The 16,021-nt window shown below is 48.4% G+C and overlaps 1 protein-coding gene across 1 annotated transcript in view; it reads right to left on the bottom strand.

Annotated features, from left to right (window-relative positions):
- The window catches only part of LOC109286323 (sulfhydryl oxidase 1), a 43,171-nt gene that overhangs the window by 4,945 nt on the left and 22,205 nt on the right, over positions 1–16,021 (bottom strand). The window contains exons 5-11 of the mRNA XM_019500185.2: positions 14,303–14,393; positions 13,515–13,660; positions 10,862–10,996; positions 6,462–6,591; positions 2,020–2,142; positions 1,700–1,847; positions 884–1,060 (exon numbers count right to left, since the gene is read on the bottom strand). Of these exons, the coding sequence (XP_019355730.2) occupies positions 884–1,060; positions 1,700–1,847; positions 2,020–2,142; positions 6,462–6,591; positions 10,862–10,996; positions 13,515–13,660; positions 14,303–14,393 (950 nt within the window). The remainder of the gene's footprint in view (positions 1–883; positions 1,061–1,699; positions 1,848–2,019; positions 2,143–6,461; positions 6,592–10,861; positions 10,997–13,514; positions 13,661–14,302; positions 14,394–16,021) is intronic.

Below are 16,021 nucleotides of genomic sequence, written 5' to 3'. Positions count from 1 at the left end.
ATTCTGGGACTTTGGCCACCCACAGTGACAGGGCCTTGGGGGGGAGGGAAGGCCACATTGACAAGAAGGAAGTCATTTGTTCATTTATCCCTGGGGCCAGGACACTAGTCTTCTCCCCCTTCAGCTGTCAATAGCTTTTGTCCCCTACTCCTCCCTACAGTGGACTCAAGAGGCACGTGGGAGGAGGGAGAGGGGTAGCGTCTGTGTGTCTGGGCAGGAGGGGAAGGAGAAATTAAATGGAGCATTTGGAGAGATGTCTCGGGACCAGGGTCCGCCCAGGGAACGTGTCATCTTTTAAAGTGTCCTGTGGGAAGCCAGATAAGATTTAACTCCATCTCTAGGGCGGTCCTGGTCTCGGAGCAGCCAGCTGCTTGTTCCCTTAACCTCAGGGGCCTGTGAGCTCCACCCTCTCCTTGCCAACCTCTTTCTAGATTGCAGAGTTAACCTTTAGATACTCACTATGGGCTACTCACTCACTGCAGGCCTTGATTAACAAAATTTCAATTTGCTGGGGAGGGGCATGAAAGCACACTGCCTGGATTCAGGCTTTCCCCTTATCCCCAGCATTGCTTCCCAAGTGATTGGCAGCCTGCAAAGTGGTCGCTAGAAGAGGAAAGATCTCCCTGCACTATGGTGGAAGGGAGGCTCTGTGTCACCAAACACCTGTACTGACTCAGCCACTTCTTAAAGTATTAATGGGCATCTGTGAAAGGTTCACTTTAAACCCAAGCCTTGCAGCTTGGCTGTTCATGTGACCCTTATCCCCATCCCTCCTTCAGACAGGACTGGGCAGTCTGGACCCTTCTTATCAGGGATAGGGAAAAATCCCATGCTCCCCATGCCTCTCCCAAGCTGTTGCCAATACCAGTGGCAGGACCATTACCTGCCAGCCGCGCGTTGGCCCGGTTGTGTCTTGACCAAAGCCACAGGATGGCTTCATCCAGGCTCTTCACTTGGTTCATGGACTCTGCTGCCATGGCTTCAAAGTGCTTCGAGCAGGTTTGGCAACCAAAGAAGTAACAGACGTAGCCTCTCATAGCGCCAAGGACCTCTAACGGCTCTGGTGGAGGAGATAAGACAGCCCCGTCAGTGCAGCATGCAGGGCTGGGGATACCTTATGTCTCAGAGGGATGTGGTGCCACTGCATGTACCTTACTATCCAAACAGCCACCAAGCTACCTTGGATCCTGCAGAGCAGGATCTACAATCCCTTTAATTTCCTCCTGGCAGCCTCCCAGCTCTCTAAAGTTAAGTGCATTCAGGAGACTAAACACCTCCAGAGCAGGCAGCCTTGGGTACACTGACCCATCTGAAAGCTCTATGTGGGGCAAAGCCAAGGGCCAGCCAAACAAGCAAGCTTTTCTTGGCACTTGGGACCCCTGTCAGGGCCAGAAGCCAAAGATGGAACAAGCTTTTTAGTAATTCCTGCAGCTTCAAAATTCCCTCCCCTTGACAAACACAGCCACCTCAATGTAGCCATTCCTGATTGCCATTTTATTCCAAAGAAAATTTTCAGTTCTGACAACTCTGCCTCTGCTGGAACATGCCTTATTTACCCCCAAAAGCTAAGGCCATTCTAAGGCCTTTTGACTTGAGGAGAATTTGGGCCTGCTTGACAGGATAGTTTCCCCACCCCTTTCTGTATGGGCACAACAGCTGTTATATTTGAACTGGGTACACAGACAGGGTGTGTCTTTACCTGCAGTCCGTGCTTTGTACTTTGATGCCTGAACTGTCAGTAGGTGGAATAAGGTCCAGAGAGAACAGGGATACCCTCGGAAGTGAGGCTTACTGCCCTGGCATCCTACCCATGTCATGCTGTGTGTCAGTACTGCTGGTTTTGGAGCCTGATGGGGAAAAACAGACAGGGATGATTTTGCTGGAACAACCCCAGTGAGAAACCAGGAGATAAAGGGAGGCAACAGCAGAAGGCTGAACTCCAGTGAGACAACAGACACACATGCCATCTCCCCACCCCCCCCAACAGGGCTGACTGGAAACATTCTCCAAGTGCCTTACATTTTTTTTATTCTTCAAGGCTTCCTCTAAGGCACTGCAGGAAATATTTGATTGTTTCTGGTTCTTCAGCCAGGTGTCCAGAGAGCCCAGGAAGTTCTTGACATAGGGACGTCCAGGAAAGTACTGCAGGCAAAAACAAAAACAAAAAAAAACAGAGAAGGATGTATGATGAAGGAGAACAGCCTCAACCCTGGTTGTGACTGAGGTGAGCACAGATATAATGGAGATCCTTGACTTTGGTTCCAGGAAAGTCGGAAGGAGTTAGACCTTCGGGGAGTAACATAACAGAAATCTTCATGCAACAACTAACTCAGTTTCCTAGCAATGTCCTGCTGTGCCCTAGTGCTCTCTGCAAACCTCCTTCAGACAGAAGTGGAGAGCAGAGTGAGACACTGCTTGGGAGAAACTCTCAGCTATGACAGTCTCAGGCAATCCCAGGATGGGAATGATAACAGAACGTTGGCTGTGAGAGAGCTCACAGGTACCCGAGGCCCAGGTCTGCCCAGCTGGTTATGAAGGGACCCTTCGGTCATGATTCAAGCAGCTAATGTTGGGAGGGCTTTTCATTTGTATTCAAAGTGCTGCCCACGCAAACAAGTCAGTCCTGCGGGCCAAGATCCAAATCTCAATCGTAGCTCCAAATAGTCTCTGAGGAACACAGAAAGCTACTTTGACAATAAGTCAACTCAAATCCAATTAGTATCAGCACTTTAAAACCACAAGCACTCCAGGGACAGGAGAAGCGAGTGACACACACACAAGCAGGAAGAGAGACCCATATCACACAGAGGCAGACACATGGAGACAGGCAGGGCTGAAGGACAAAAACAGCAGGCGAGCAAATAGGAGAAGAATGAATGAAAGAAGAGAGGCAAAGAGTGTTGGGATATCACTCATCTGTTCTACATGGACAACCTGTTATGCTATACAAGGGAAACACAGGCAAATGGACTTAATCCACCCAGGGGGGCGGCCATTAATTTCTAACCCTGACATTTCTGTTGGAAAACTGCAACCATCCTCCCATCCTCTCTAAAGGTACTGTAAGGGTGGAAACAGACATCACCTTTGTGCCACCATAAACATTTTTCACGGCAGTACAAAGGCCAAGCATACAGATGTCCATGACCCTTGTCGCAACACAAGTGCCTAAAATTTGTGGCCACAACGTAGGTAGCAGTCATTTGTACCGCTATTTTGCAGCAGATGTGTGTCTGCTTTAAGGCAGGAGAGTACAGGAAGCCTGGAGCTGCTTTCCAGCCACCCCAGGCAGGCATTCCAGGGTTTCAGGAGCCCGATCCTGCATGCTCTGGAAATTCCCATTGGATTCTCTGGTGTCGCATCTCTGCAGTATCCTCTGGAGTTTCCCTAACTGCAGAGGCACAGCAGCAGGTTCCCCAGGCACACCTCTGCCAGCCAGGAAACCTGAGGTTCCCTCATTTGTAGAGATGTGCCATGCCCTAGTGTACTCCTACAGGATTGGGCCCCAGCCACTCCCAGAAGTGGCAGAGGCATGACCCTGTGGGACAATAGGCAATGTCCGTTTCACGCAATGAAGAGTCAGGACACATCCTGGCACAGTTGATCTGCTTCATTTGGCAACATCTGTTTATACCCCAAGATGCTGGAGATGCAGGCTGGGTGCCACAACATGATTTTCTACTTTAAAAAAAATCAAAATTAATACTTCCCTCCACACCAAGACATCCTTAGTTTAAATGTCTCCTGAAACAGCAATAGTTATAGCCAGAGCTGACGAACACAGAATAGAAGGCAAATTCTGTGGACTGGAGCAGATTAAGTTGCTCTAGGTGGCTAGGCAGACAAGGTTCTTTGTGTGAATCTGATATATTTTATTAGACCAACTTAAATAGTTGGAAAACAATTTTTAAGCAAGCTTTCGGGTTCAAAGGTGGCTAGAACATTGCAATCCTGGTGGTACTGCTCCGTCTAGTGGCCAATGTCTGAAATACCACTGTTCAATGCTCAGCACCAGCTATTTCCAAACTAAGAACAGATTGGCATAAATGTTGATACGGAGAGAGCAGCACAGGAGCGAGGCTGCAAAGCCACCATTCCTCCCTCAGCAGCAGCTCACGATCTATGAACTTTGCTGGGAGACAGAAGATGGTGAGCTGGACTCGTTGTGCATTTCAGTCTCAAATCCTCTGTTGCGTATCTCTGAAGACTGAAAGCTGACATTGCTACTGCTGTTAGATATCATCACAGGCATTTCTCAATATAAACTGCTCCTTTCATAGTCATGCCCTCCTCACACAGCTCTTCAAATGCATCTTTTCCTGACCTGCAGCACCCCTAGCTAGTCAGCCCTAGTGCTTTTACATGCAGAGCCTGCCAGCTTCACTTGTTAGTAATGGTCCAGTCTGGTAATGCGTAAAAGGAACTAAGGTCTAAGCTGAGAACCTAAGACTCACTGCACTCATGACTTATATTTAGGTTCAAAGATTTTAAGGCTGCAAGTGACAGTTATAATAACTTACTCAGACCTCCTGTGAAACAAGGCAGAAAGTCTCACCCGGTAATTTCTGCAACAGGTCCAGAACTTCAATCTGAGCTACAGCATCCGTTCTAACCAGCTATCTTGTCTTGATGAAATGTCTGCAAACCTCAGAGATTCTACCTTACTCTAGCTAAGTTATTCCAATGGTTACACACTGTAATGCAGCGGTTGGCAAACTTTAGAAGCTGTAGGCTGGAAAATCCTGGCTCCAGTCCAATGCAGGCCAGGGGGCTTCAGCAGCACATTAGTGGCAAAGGTCTTTGTTTGCAGGCCAGGCAGCTGGGAAGCTGTAGTCACGGCACTGCCACTTCCCCACACCCCCCATCCCTGGCTACAATGGGGATATAACTTCCAGCCAGTGAGTAGCTGAGCTGGAGATAGGCAGCTGAAAGCTGCATCTACACTATCACCACTTCTGCCTGTCCACACCATCACCTCCTGACTGTGGCATGGGTGCAGTTTCCAGATGCTTAGCCCTGGCGTGGATACAAACCCCTCCAGTTCCATGGACCATCCCCTATCCAAATGTTAAACACCTGCACCTTATTTCTAGGCTGAGCATGCCCAGCATCTGCTTCTGACACTGGGATTCACAAGCATATAGTTTGTGCAAGATTTAAGAACCCTTTACTATCAGGAATTTCTTACCGAGCTTTTAGACCACTGCCAGGTCATCTCTTAACCTGCTCTTGACTACATTATATACACCAGGTTTCTTAAATCTCTCACTACAAAGGCATGTTTTCTAGAACCTTAAAGCATTCTTGAAGCTCTTCTCAGAGCTTCTTCCAAGCTTTTCAGGCCCAGACCCAAGCCTCTAAAGAAAACAGGATAATAGGCCACCCCAAAGGCACTTCTATGGATACCAGAATGTTTCTAAAAGATTGATCAGCAGTTATTTTATATCACAGTAAAATAGCTCCTTATGAGCAGTAAAGGGGGTGGAGTGGGGGAAAAGGTAAAGGGAGGGAACCTTGATCCAGTGAAAGAGGATTTCAAAGGACCTAGTGTCTTGTGAAACAAAAAATCCTGGAAGTCGGGGCGGTGGAGAGAGTCAAAATGTTTCAAAGTGAGTGGCTACGGGTGGGGATTATGTAGGAGACTGTAGACAGCTCCCAGGTCATCCATATACCATAGTTAAGAAGAGGTGTTCCCAACACTTCAAAGGCTGCTGAGCACAGAAAGCACTGGTTGGTAACTCTCTGATGATATAGCCAGTTCACATGCAGAAGCAGAGACAGAAGCAGGAAACTGGAGGAAATATATTGCATTGTGGTAGAGGTGGGAGACACATCATTGCCACAGGGACTTCACTTTGTGGTAGTTCAAAGGAGGTGGTTGTGAATTGTGAATATGGCAATGTGGGTTTTCACAGCTGTGGTTTATAAGAAGGGTTGGTATGACTGATTAGTCCAGATTTGGGAGGGGGGGAGGTTTCATTCCCAGCTCAGTGGATGATCCATTCCTAGTTCCTGAAATATTTAGACTAAGGACCCAACCACAGTTCCTAAAGCAGGTTCACACATGACCATAATTCAAATGGGTTTGTTATAGTCTGGCTAGGGTATAGGTATGTTTAAAGCACAGAGGAAGAAAAGGTTGCTAAATCAGGTCAGAATGTGATATTTAGGAACAGGTTGAGCCCTCCTCCTTGGCCAACCAAACCAGGAAACACTGATTTATCTGGAACCCTGATCAACCAGCCTGTGAGGGGACAAGTGTAGGTTCACTTGCTAGACTACCTCTCCTCTAATCTGACATGATGGGGCAGCCTACCAATTGCCGTGATAACAGTGAGACAACTGTCAAATGTCTCATTTCTTACATCAGGAACACAAGGCTTTTACTACTGGGATGAGGAGGCAACTGGACCATCCAGTCATTTGAAGCCATGACTGGCTGAAGAGTGCTTAGTGCTCACCTTGGCCAGCACTGTCACATAGTGTTTCAGGGCTGCCAGCCGCTCTCCCTCTAGGACAGAGAACCTCTCTGTCTCTCCCCGCAGGGAATAGTGTAATGCAGATTCCAGGTCAGCCATGTAGAGCTTGGAGCTGGAAAGAAAAAGCAACATGTTAATTTAGCAAGCCTGCCTATAGGAAGAGAACTGTTTCGCTCTGCTCTGGCAAAAAGCCACGGCCATTTCCCCAAGACTTCTGCCTGCAAGAAAAAGCCACTTTACAAACTTGAGTCCTAATCCTTTATTTCATGAGAAGAAGGAAGAGTTCAGTTACAATTTGCAGTCTATCTTCACCCTCAGGGCTGGAGCCTGTACTACCCTGGGTGGACATGCACATTGCTGGGGTTATTTGACCCCAGCAGTCTTTCCTGCCCAGAGCAGGGGTACTGAACCCAATAATCTCACAAGGTCCCTTCCAGCCCTAAACATCTGTGAATGCTACAGACTTGCCAATAATTCAGCTGAAAATTCTTCTATTACAATGAAAAGCTAAGCACTACTATACAGATTACTCCAAGTGTGCACTAGAAGTAACATCCCACATCATGACACTATTTTACTAAAGCAACATTTGCACAGAAATATTAGGAATAAACATTGAACAGCACTCAAAGCCATGGCTAAGCCACCTGGGAGTCCCGAGAAGCATGACAGTGTTGTTCCATTAGTTGCTATTAATAGCAAAGAACCCTTCTCTTTCAGTTTCTTTTACCTGTTAAATTTCCAATTATATCATCTACTTCTGGGGTGCTAGTCTCCCAGAAATGGTTCAGAACCTAGGCTGCAGATGTCCATTCTTCATTCAGGGGTACCATACTAACCTTACCAAGACAGAACTGGCCATCAACCTAATCTCTATATTCCTCTCACTCTCTCTTCCAAGGATGCCTTGTTTTTCCAACCTAAAAGAGGAGCCTTCCAGGCCCTTAATTATACACCTTTGCTGTTCTTAAAACTTTCTGATGCCCAAGGGCCCCATATGTTTTCACCTTCCTTTCTTATCTAACTGTTCTGGTACTTTTTGCTCTAACAAAGTTCATAAAATCATTAGCACCTTAACTCCTTTTTCTGTCTTTCAGTAAACAGCCCATTGCTTTTTGGAAGTTTTGGTTCACACTTGTACATAACACAAATTCTACCCCCTACATAAACCACATTACATTTCTAATTTTTAAAAAATAAAAGCACACCCTTTGAATTGCATTCAAATTACCTAGCTGGATGCCAAATCCTACAAACTCCTTTCAGCTTCCAGAGGACATCATCACTCATCTCTCTCTGACAGTGATTCTCACCCACGGTACCATAGCATCCTTTCAAGGGAGTGCTATAGGATGCCATGCAGTGTTAGCACCTGTTGTGTGTACAAATATGATTCAGAAGATAAACCCAGAGATTTCAAATGGGAATTCATCATTTTAAAAGCATTCTGACCTGTCATGGTCTTTCTGAGTTCTTTGCAACAGCAGAATTGCTCTATTATTTTTCTGAATTAAAAAAAGTGAAAATTAAGAACTGACATTTTCTGATGGTGCCTTGTGCCTAACAAGGTTGAGAACCACTGATTTACGGGTATGATGATTAGCCTCTGGTGCCAAGACCCAAATGGTCTGATCCCTGTTTTGCACAGGGAGAAGAGTCATAATAGTTTTGTTCCTAAGGGTTTCTCAGATTGGCATAATTATGCTGGGAGAGCCCTCTAGTGGACATAAGGCACATGGCACTAGAAAAGAGTTTTTTTCCTGCCTGTTTAGCTACACCACCTCTTCAACTCAGCAAGCTAAGCTGACAAAAGCCCTTCTTCTGTTGGTACAGCTGTATCCAGACAGGGGCAGAGGAAGGGGGCTGCTGCTGCTGCCATACTGGCTACAGGGTGCTATATTTCACACCACTGGTTGACACAGCTCTGCCAGGAAAACTTTGTTGTGTAAACTAAGCTTCAGACAGCAGCTCCCCAGCCCTGCCAATGGGGCTGCTCCTCACAGCAAAGCCATCAGCAGGGGTACCTTTCAGATCCATGAAAAAAAACATGCAGGTAATGAAGGGGGCAGAATCAGATACAGGATCCCCTCAGTGACCTTTCTACAATGATACTGACATCAGCTGAGGAGGAGAGATGCTCCCCTCTGAGCAGAAGGGGTGGGAGGCAACTTCATCTTTAGCTGCTGGGAGCCCAGGGTGGTAAGAAGGCCTGTGGGGAGAAGCAGCACTGGGAATGACCACACCTCTTCCAGCCAGAGGTGACTCACACTACTCTAAATCATATGCTCTAAGCCTTTAAAAAAAGGCACTTGCACATGCACTTCAGCAATGAAACTAGCACATTCTCTATTCTATTATTTACACAAAGGCACATCGCCTCTGCCCAACCATGTTCTGATCACATGCTCTGTCTCTGGTCTCCCATGTGTGTGGGACATCCCATCCAGCAGCTCCCAGCCCCTCTGAATTACCAAAAGTAGTTAAAAATTTGAATCCCCAACTCATACTGACACCTGTTTAATGACAGCACTCTTAAAACCATATTCTTCACTGCTATCCATTTACCTTACATGTCATAAAAAGTGACCCCTGTGGTCCTTTCCTAATAGCCTAAACCAGTATCTTGCATCTCCCAGCATTTTTTGCATTTTTTTTCCTCTGGTTCCACTCAGCAGTGTAAACTAGATGCTAACTGTGGCCTGCCCTGAAGGTCAACTGATCTCAGCCCTGTTGAACACAGGCGCACATTCTGAAAGCAAGGTCCAGAGCTGGAAATAACTTTAATAAAGAACGCCCTAATTCAAGCACCCTCCCTCTCAAACTTGGGAAATGTTAACACCACCCCTTCACAACTGCAGGTAGAACAGGGAAGAGAACCAGGTCCAATACCAGCCAGGGCTTGAGGCTGACACAGCCAGTCAACATTTTTGTACAAAGTAGTCAGTGCAGACTCTTGGAGTACAATTGCTCCCTACATGCTTGACTTGAACACAGATTTCAACACGTGAATAGTCTTAAGGTGCAGCCCCCTGCAGAGCACAGGCAAGGAATGGAACCAGCAGGAGCAAATACTAGCCACTTCGCACAGGCCTATTCAGTAGCTCTTGGAGGCTTGGTCAACAATTGCTTCAGCAGTGCATGCCCCTTTCCATCTATACCTGATGTCCCAAATTGATTCTGCCAAATCACCCAGGCCCATCCCCCACCCACTCTCCCTAATGGCTGCCCCGCCTGCCCCAGGTCCCAGCACTTGGAAAAAAAAAGCCCCCATGCACTGGGTGCTGTGGGGGTGGGGGGGCGATCCCCACTGCCCCCCATTGTGTGGGGGGCTCTGCATGAGCCCCCTGACCACCTGCCCCAGCCCCCCACATGGCTTCCCTGCCTGCTGCAGCTCCAGCCCTTTAAGAAAAAAACCCCAAAACCCTGAACTCACCAGTTCCTGCCCAGCAGGGATTGATCCCCGCTGCCCCATGCCACATAGGGGGCTCTGCACGAGCCCCACAAAGCCCCGAGGCTGCCACAGGAGCTGGTGAGTCCCAGGGCTTTTTTGTGTGTTTTTTTTTCTTAAAGGGCCAAAGGTGGGGTGGGTGGGACAGCCATGGGCGGGGGAGTTCATGCAGAGCCCCCCATGCAGCGTGGGGCAGTGGGGGACAGCAGGGATCACCCCCTGCCTGGCAGCACCTGGTGAGTGGGGCTTTTTTTTTTTTTTTAAAAAGCACCCGGGAGCTGGGGCAGGCAGGGCAGCCATGGAGGGGGTGGGCTGGGGGAGCAGGCAGAGGATGGGGCCTGGCAGGAGCTGCCATGGTCCCCTCCCCCTCCTCTAGCTTCTCCCCCCTTACTTACCAGCTCCGAGTCCAGCTCCAGCTCCCTGCTGCAACAGGCAGGGACCACCTGAATCTTCAAAGCTCTCCAAATTTTTCAGAGAGCTTCCAATCAATTCAGACCTTTTTATTGGTCCCCTGATTCGATTCGGATTTGGAGATTTGGCCACTGAATCAGGCCGAATCTCCTCCAAATTGAATCACCACCCAAAGCTTTGCACAGCCCTACTGCTGAGCCTCACCACAATCCACCACAACTGCAAAAGGTACGTGTTCCTTCAGACAATGAGACCAATCAGCCTTACACCACTGCTTACCCCAGCCTTACTCTCAGGGCATATCATCATTTCACCATGACCAAGTCACCCCTCTTCAGCTGCCCATCCCTCAGCTGTCCTTGGCTCTCTGGGTTCCTGCTCTCTGGGGGACACAAATATTTCACAGCGCCACACTAAACAGCAAGCTTCTGCTTTCTGCCACAAAGCTAGAAGTGCAACACATCCCATATGTGTGTGGAGGGAAGTGTCTGGACAGACAAAAGTGGGAAGGGGAGTCTCTTACCTGTCTGCATGTCTTACAGGGGCAGGAGTTGTTGTGTTTTCTGTGCCTGGCATCAGAGTCAGCTTATAAGAGTCTCGTGTGACCCCAGGCACCCTCCTCAGGAAGTAGGTGTAGAAAGATCGAGCCTCCAGCTGCCTGTTAAAGATGCAGAAGTAAAAGTGTGAGAAAACCCTTTTCTGTTCCAACAGGCAGCAAGTCCTCTTTTAACTATGTGAGGTGCTACACACTGAGGGACAAGGATAGGCTCCTTCCAGCATAGGAAGCCTTCACACAGGCTAACACATGCTGTGGCCCTCAGCGCCCATCCTTGCCATGTGCATCCATAGGACCCAACACGCTACATTCTCCTTGTCAGAGAGAGAAGGTGAGTCACATACTCCCTCCACATCCTGTGCTGGAACTGGCCTCACTTGAATCTGGGGTTTGTTAACTCACCTCTCCAGTTGATGGGGCTTTGAAAGAGGAAGGGAAATAGAGGTATGCCAGGAAAATGGGGTAACAAATCTGCCTTCTCCCAGCAGATTTCTAGTCTATCTGGTTTGGTATTATTGCCTCTGGCAATAGCCATCCATCACCACCCTACTGCCTCCTACACTTCCTCCCAGCTTCCATGTCCTGCCCATAATTCTCTCCCACTTTGCTTCTCTCACCCATCTGCACATCCATCTTTTTCCATGAGGAATAATCCCATCCAGCTGCCCAAAAGATGGGGCATGGCTGGGTGTGTGCAGGAGGCATCCCAAGTGAGTTAGACTTGAGTAAGGGCACAACTCTTCTCTGCTTGGGTGGCTCCAGCTTACACAGCTGCTTCCCCTGCTCCACCCTCTACTCCCCACAGTCTCCTCTCACTATAGGGAAAGTGCCAAGTGCTTCCTAGAGCTCCCTGGTAGAAATGGCAGAGGTGACTAGGAAACATTTTAAATGTTCTTCCCTTCTCAGACTGGGCCAGCAGTGCCGCCCTCCTCCCAGTGTACTTCAGGGAAGCAGGAAGAAGCTTATGACAAGCTTCTGTGTGGACCCAGCTCCTCTCAAGGGCATCCCTTCTTCTGTTATTTGAGACAACTCCCACTTGGTTTTGAAGGAGTCAGCTTTACCCCCCTCAAATTAGCACCACCCTTTTATCCAAGGGGTTGAGGTCCAGCATGCACAGAGACTGGTATAGAGGAAACTCATCCCTGCCCACTAACCACCACCAACTCCCTGCCTGGGCACTCAAGGTCCTGTGGAGGGTTGGAGGGAATCTCTTGGATGGCTTGTCAAGGTCAGGGGATCAGGAGGTAGGACTCCTCATAAAACCCACCCAAGATGAGCAAAACTGTCAGGCAGCACAAGTTGCAGCAGCCTGAATGCTCAGGGGAGCTGACAGTGAGAAGCCAGCACTTTTCCACTCTGCTTTCACCGCGTGATGTTTGTTTTCAAGCAGATGGTGGAGAGACGGCTTCGTCACAAGCAATTTTCCCCTCCACCAGCTCCACGGCAAGGAAACAATGACTGAGCTCTTTGGCAAAGCTGGCATCGTCAAGAGCACCCCTCCCCCACTTCTACTTTGTCACTCCATCCCTCCCTCCCCCCTCCCCTGCAGGACACGCAGCATGGCTGAAGCATACAAATTCCACATTTCCCACCAGGGAAACCTGGCCTGCTGTCTGGTGGCAGGGCAAGATGGCACCATACCCTCCCTTGTGCCTTTCCTTAGGAAGTCACAGGTGCCTTGGAGCTGTCTTGCCCCACCACACTCTTTCCTGCACTGCAGAACTGATATCAATCATCCATTGAGGGTATGAAGGCACCATCTGGCTGCTATTTCATGTGCCATTCAGGAGCAGGAATTCACTTGAGGGGCCAAGTGCCAGTCCCATTGTTCTCTGCCACTGTTTCAGAACCAGCCATTGTCTGCTTCCTAATGAACTTTTTTGCAATTAGAAAATCAAGGGGGAGGAGTGGAAAGGCTGGGCTAGATGGAGAGAGGTTCAGGCACAACTTGATTCCCTGACAGATTTACATGTGCCCTGTTATTCATCAGCCTACAAAACACCTGCAGCTGTAGTAAGTTTAGAGGATCCTTCAAGCAATTTGTGGCTGAACTGGGATGATGGGAGAAACAGAGAAGGGAAAATTCAGTCACAAGAGCAGCCAAGAACAGAAGACAGCAGGTTCTGGGTAATCACTTGGGTAACAGGAGTCTGTACTCACTTCAGTCCCAGTAGGGTTAGATAAGCCCAGCAACATCCTATCTTTACAATTCCCATAAGAAAACATCCTACAGAGTTTGAGAGAAGGATGTCCTTTTCCTACGCAGAGGATTTCAAACCAGCTGACATAGCTCTTGGGAAAGGGGACAGGATTATCTATTAAATTCTGTAAAGCAGCTTTAAAAGATCTCATAGACAGGTACGGCAGCTTTTACAGACCCTTTGTGAATATTACCATCCAGACTGTATCCAAGGACCCTGGACATCACCCACAAGGGCCAGGATTCACACTCCCTACGCCCAACACAGGCAATCTGTCCATCAACCCAGCAGTGCCATGATTCAAATTCCCAGGTCTGGGTACAGAGTGAACTGCCTGCTATTGTCAGGATTCAGCCTGCTTTACACATGCTAACAACGGAGCCTATTTGCAGCCTGGGAACCAGCAGGCAAGGACTCACACAGAGATACGCGAGAAGGAGCCACTGCTGACAAACAGGTAGGCAGAAGGGAAGGTGGTTACGCTGTACTTTTTCACCAGCTCCTCCTCGCTGCTCAGGACTCTCCGGACAGCAATGTTCTCGTATTGCTGCATGTCCAGGATCACCTGCAATGCAAAATGTTCCCAGGTTTATCCCACAGACAGAACATCCCAGGGACCAGACCCATTACAGCAGTTTTCCTCTGTGGAAAGAGCTGATCCTAGGGAGTGCAGTAGGAAGCCCACAGCTCCTTCAGGCCAGCAGACCTTGTACAACCCTTCACATCCTCCAGGCAGTGTCTAAATGTTATCTGACCCCCAACAGCTCTGAGAAGTAGAAAAGCATTAACCCTCATTGGAGCCACACAGGGAGTAAATGACTAGCCCAAATTGGGTGCAGAAATGGGTTCAAAGCCCGGAAATTTCTGGTTCCTAACCCAGGGCTCAGTCATCATTGGAACACTTGCAGCTACCTGGGTCTTTGACTCTTTCAGCTGCAGCAAATGGCAAGTGACACCTATGGAAACTGTAATGGTCATAAAGAAGGGCCCCACACTAATGTTATGCATCAATATCTATCCAACTCTCCAGAGGTGGCAGGTGTGGAAAGAGAACTTGCTTCTCTGCTCATCCTATGTGGATGAAAGCTCTTTAGGAAAGGAACTGTCTTCTTTTTCCTTATGCAGAGGGTACCAAGCACTAGGGGGACCCCTAGGGGATACAGAAACACAGACGTTGCAGGAAAAATAAAAGTACGAGAGCCATCACCTCTCTACCCACAAAGGAGTCATTCTTCTCAAAGATCAAGGCCAGGTATGTGACGTTGTTTCGCTGAAAGAATCCACGAAGCTCCCCTGTGCTGCAAGGGAAAGCAAAGCAGTGTGACAGGTCATAACTAACACAGGAACATTCCCTTTTTGCAAGAACTGGGCAGCTCAGAAAGAGCTCCTTCTGTGACAGGATGCTCCCTGCCGGCACACAGCAGCTGTTCAAAGAGTTGTGTGTTTTTCCTTCTCACATGAAGGGAGCTGAGCCCTTAATCCAGCTAGATTTGTCACAGAGGTAGGTGGCCAGGATCAGCTTTGCTTATCTAACATGTACTTCACATTGATTTTTCTGCCCTAATTTTCTGCTTCAATTCAGTGGTTCCACAAGAACTTGTCAGGATCAGCCAAGAAAGCAGCTGGGAGTGAGACTATTTAGTCAAGGCCTTGAAGCTAGGCTTTGTCCTACAGAAAAAGCCAGCGTTGGGATGGGAGTCAGAGCAGTTCTGTCAGGACTTGCAGTCCACTCAGGTCAGGGTGACCCATCATGCTAGGCAAAGCCCAATCTGCCCCTCTGTAGGTAGGGTATGGTCTGAAAGGGCAGAGGTGACTTTTTTGGGACACAGGGACTTAGTAGAGGGTCATCTTCAACTTCCACTCAAAGGAGATTTTTGCTATTTAGATAACTCTGCTTGCTGATGCACAAAGCAATTATATTGCCTTCAAATGGGAATCGGGTCTTACTACTCTTAAAGCGTGTGCCAGTTGATTTGTTGTAACCATTGTGTCTGTGTGCTCCTGTCCCACGTAAGTGAAGCTAAAAGGGTCAGCTTTCACTGTAAGCAAACAGCTGCTGATTTGCCATGGTTTTGCTTCCACTTATAGTGGGAGAGCAGTGGACACACTAATTGGTTTCAATGGAACAACTCAGTAGTGCAACAAGAGCAGAGCAAGGGTGGGGCACTAGCCCCAGGGCTAATTTTGGGAACATCAAAACATCAGCCCTTCAAGAAACCCATGCCAAGGAATCACAGCCAGGCACAGTGCAGGGAGCAGGCATTGGCCCAGAGCATCTGGAAAAGTGAAATGAATCTACCAAGCTGCAGCACAGGGCTTGGAGCTGGGAGACACTGGGTTACACAGGCTCAGTGGAGTACCTTTGGCAGGAGAAGGGGTTTGGGTTGTAGCCGTGTTGGTCTAAGGACATAGGCAGACAAGGTTCCTTGGGTGAATTTGATATCTTTTATTAGACCAACCCAAATGGTTTGGCAGGAAAAAGCATTTCTGGGAGTACAGGCTGTAAAACTAAGGCAGCAGAGAGGAGTGAGATTTGCAACATACTGTCCAACATCAGGAGAGGCACGGGGTCTCCCCCACTGATGTTTAAATATGGGGGTTGGGCATTCAAGTGGGTAGTGTGCAGTGTGACTCAAACCTTTTGTTTTTTTCAGATCTAGCTTCCCAGCCAATCTCAGCTTCATGGAGACACAGCAGAAAGTACAAAGAAGCAGCTTCTCTGGGAAGGGAAGAGGGGATCTTCCATTCACACAGGGGCAACCCTGTGGCAGGATGATTGCAGAAGCTGGTCTTTCCCATTTCTGACTGCTGACTCCAACAGAGGAGAGCGGGCTGCCTGGCTTGACTATTATAGCTTCTCACCAGAGCCTGCGGCATTAACAAAGTAGGTAATGCTTAGAACAGGAGTGGGCAAAATACAGCCCGC

The sequence above is a fragment of the Alligator mississippiensis genome, chromosome 5 (genome assembly GCF_030867095.1).
Source record: "Alligator mississippiensis isolate rAllMis1 chromosome 5, rAllMis1, whole genome shotgun sequence".
NCBI classification, from domain to species: domain Eukaryota; kingdom Metazoa; phylum Chordata; order Crocodylia; family Alligatoridae; genus Alligator; species Alligator mississippiensis.
This window is presented reverse-complemented; position numbering and strand designations above follow the sequence as displayed.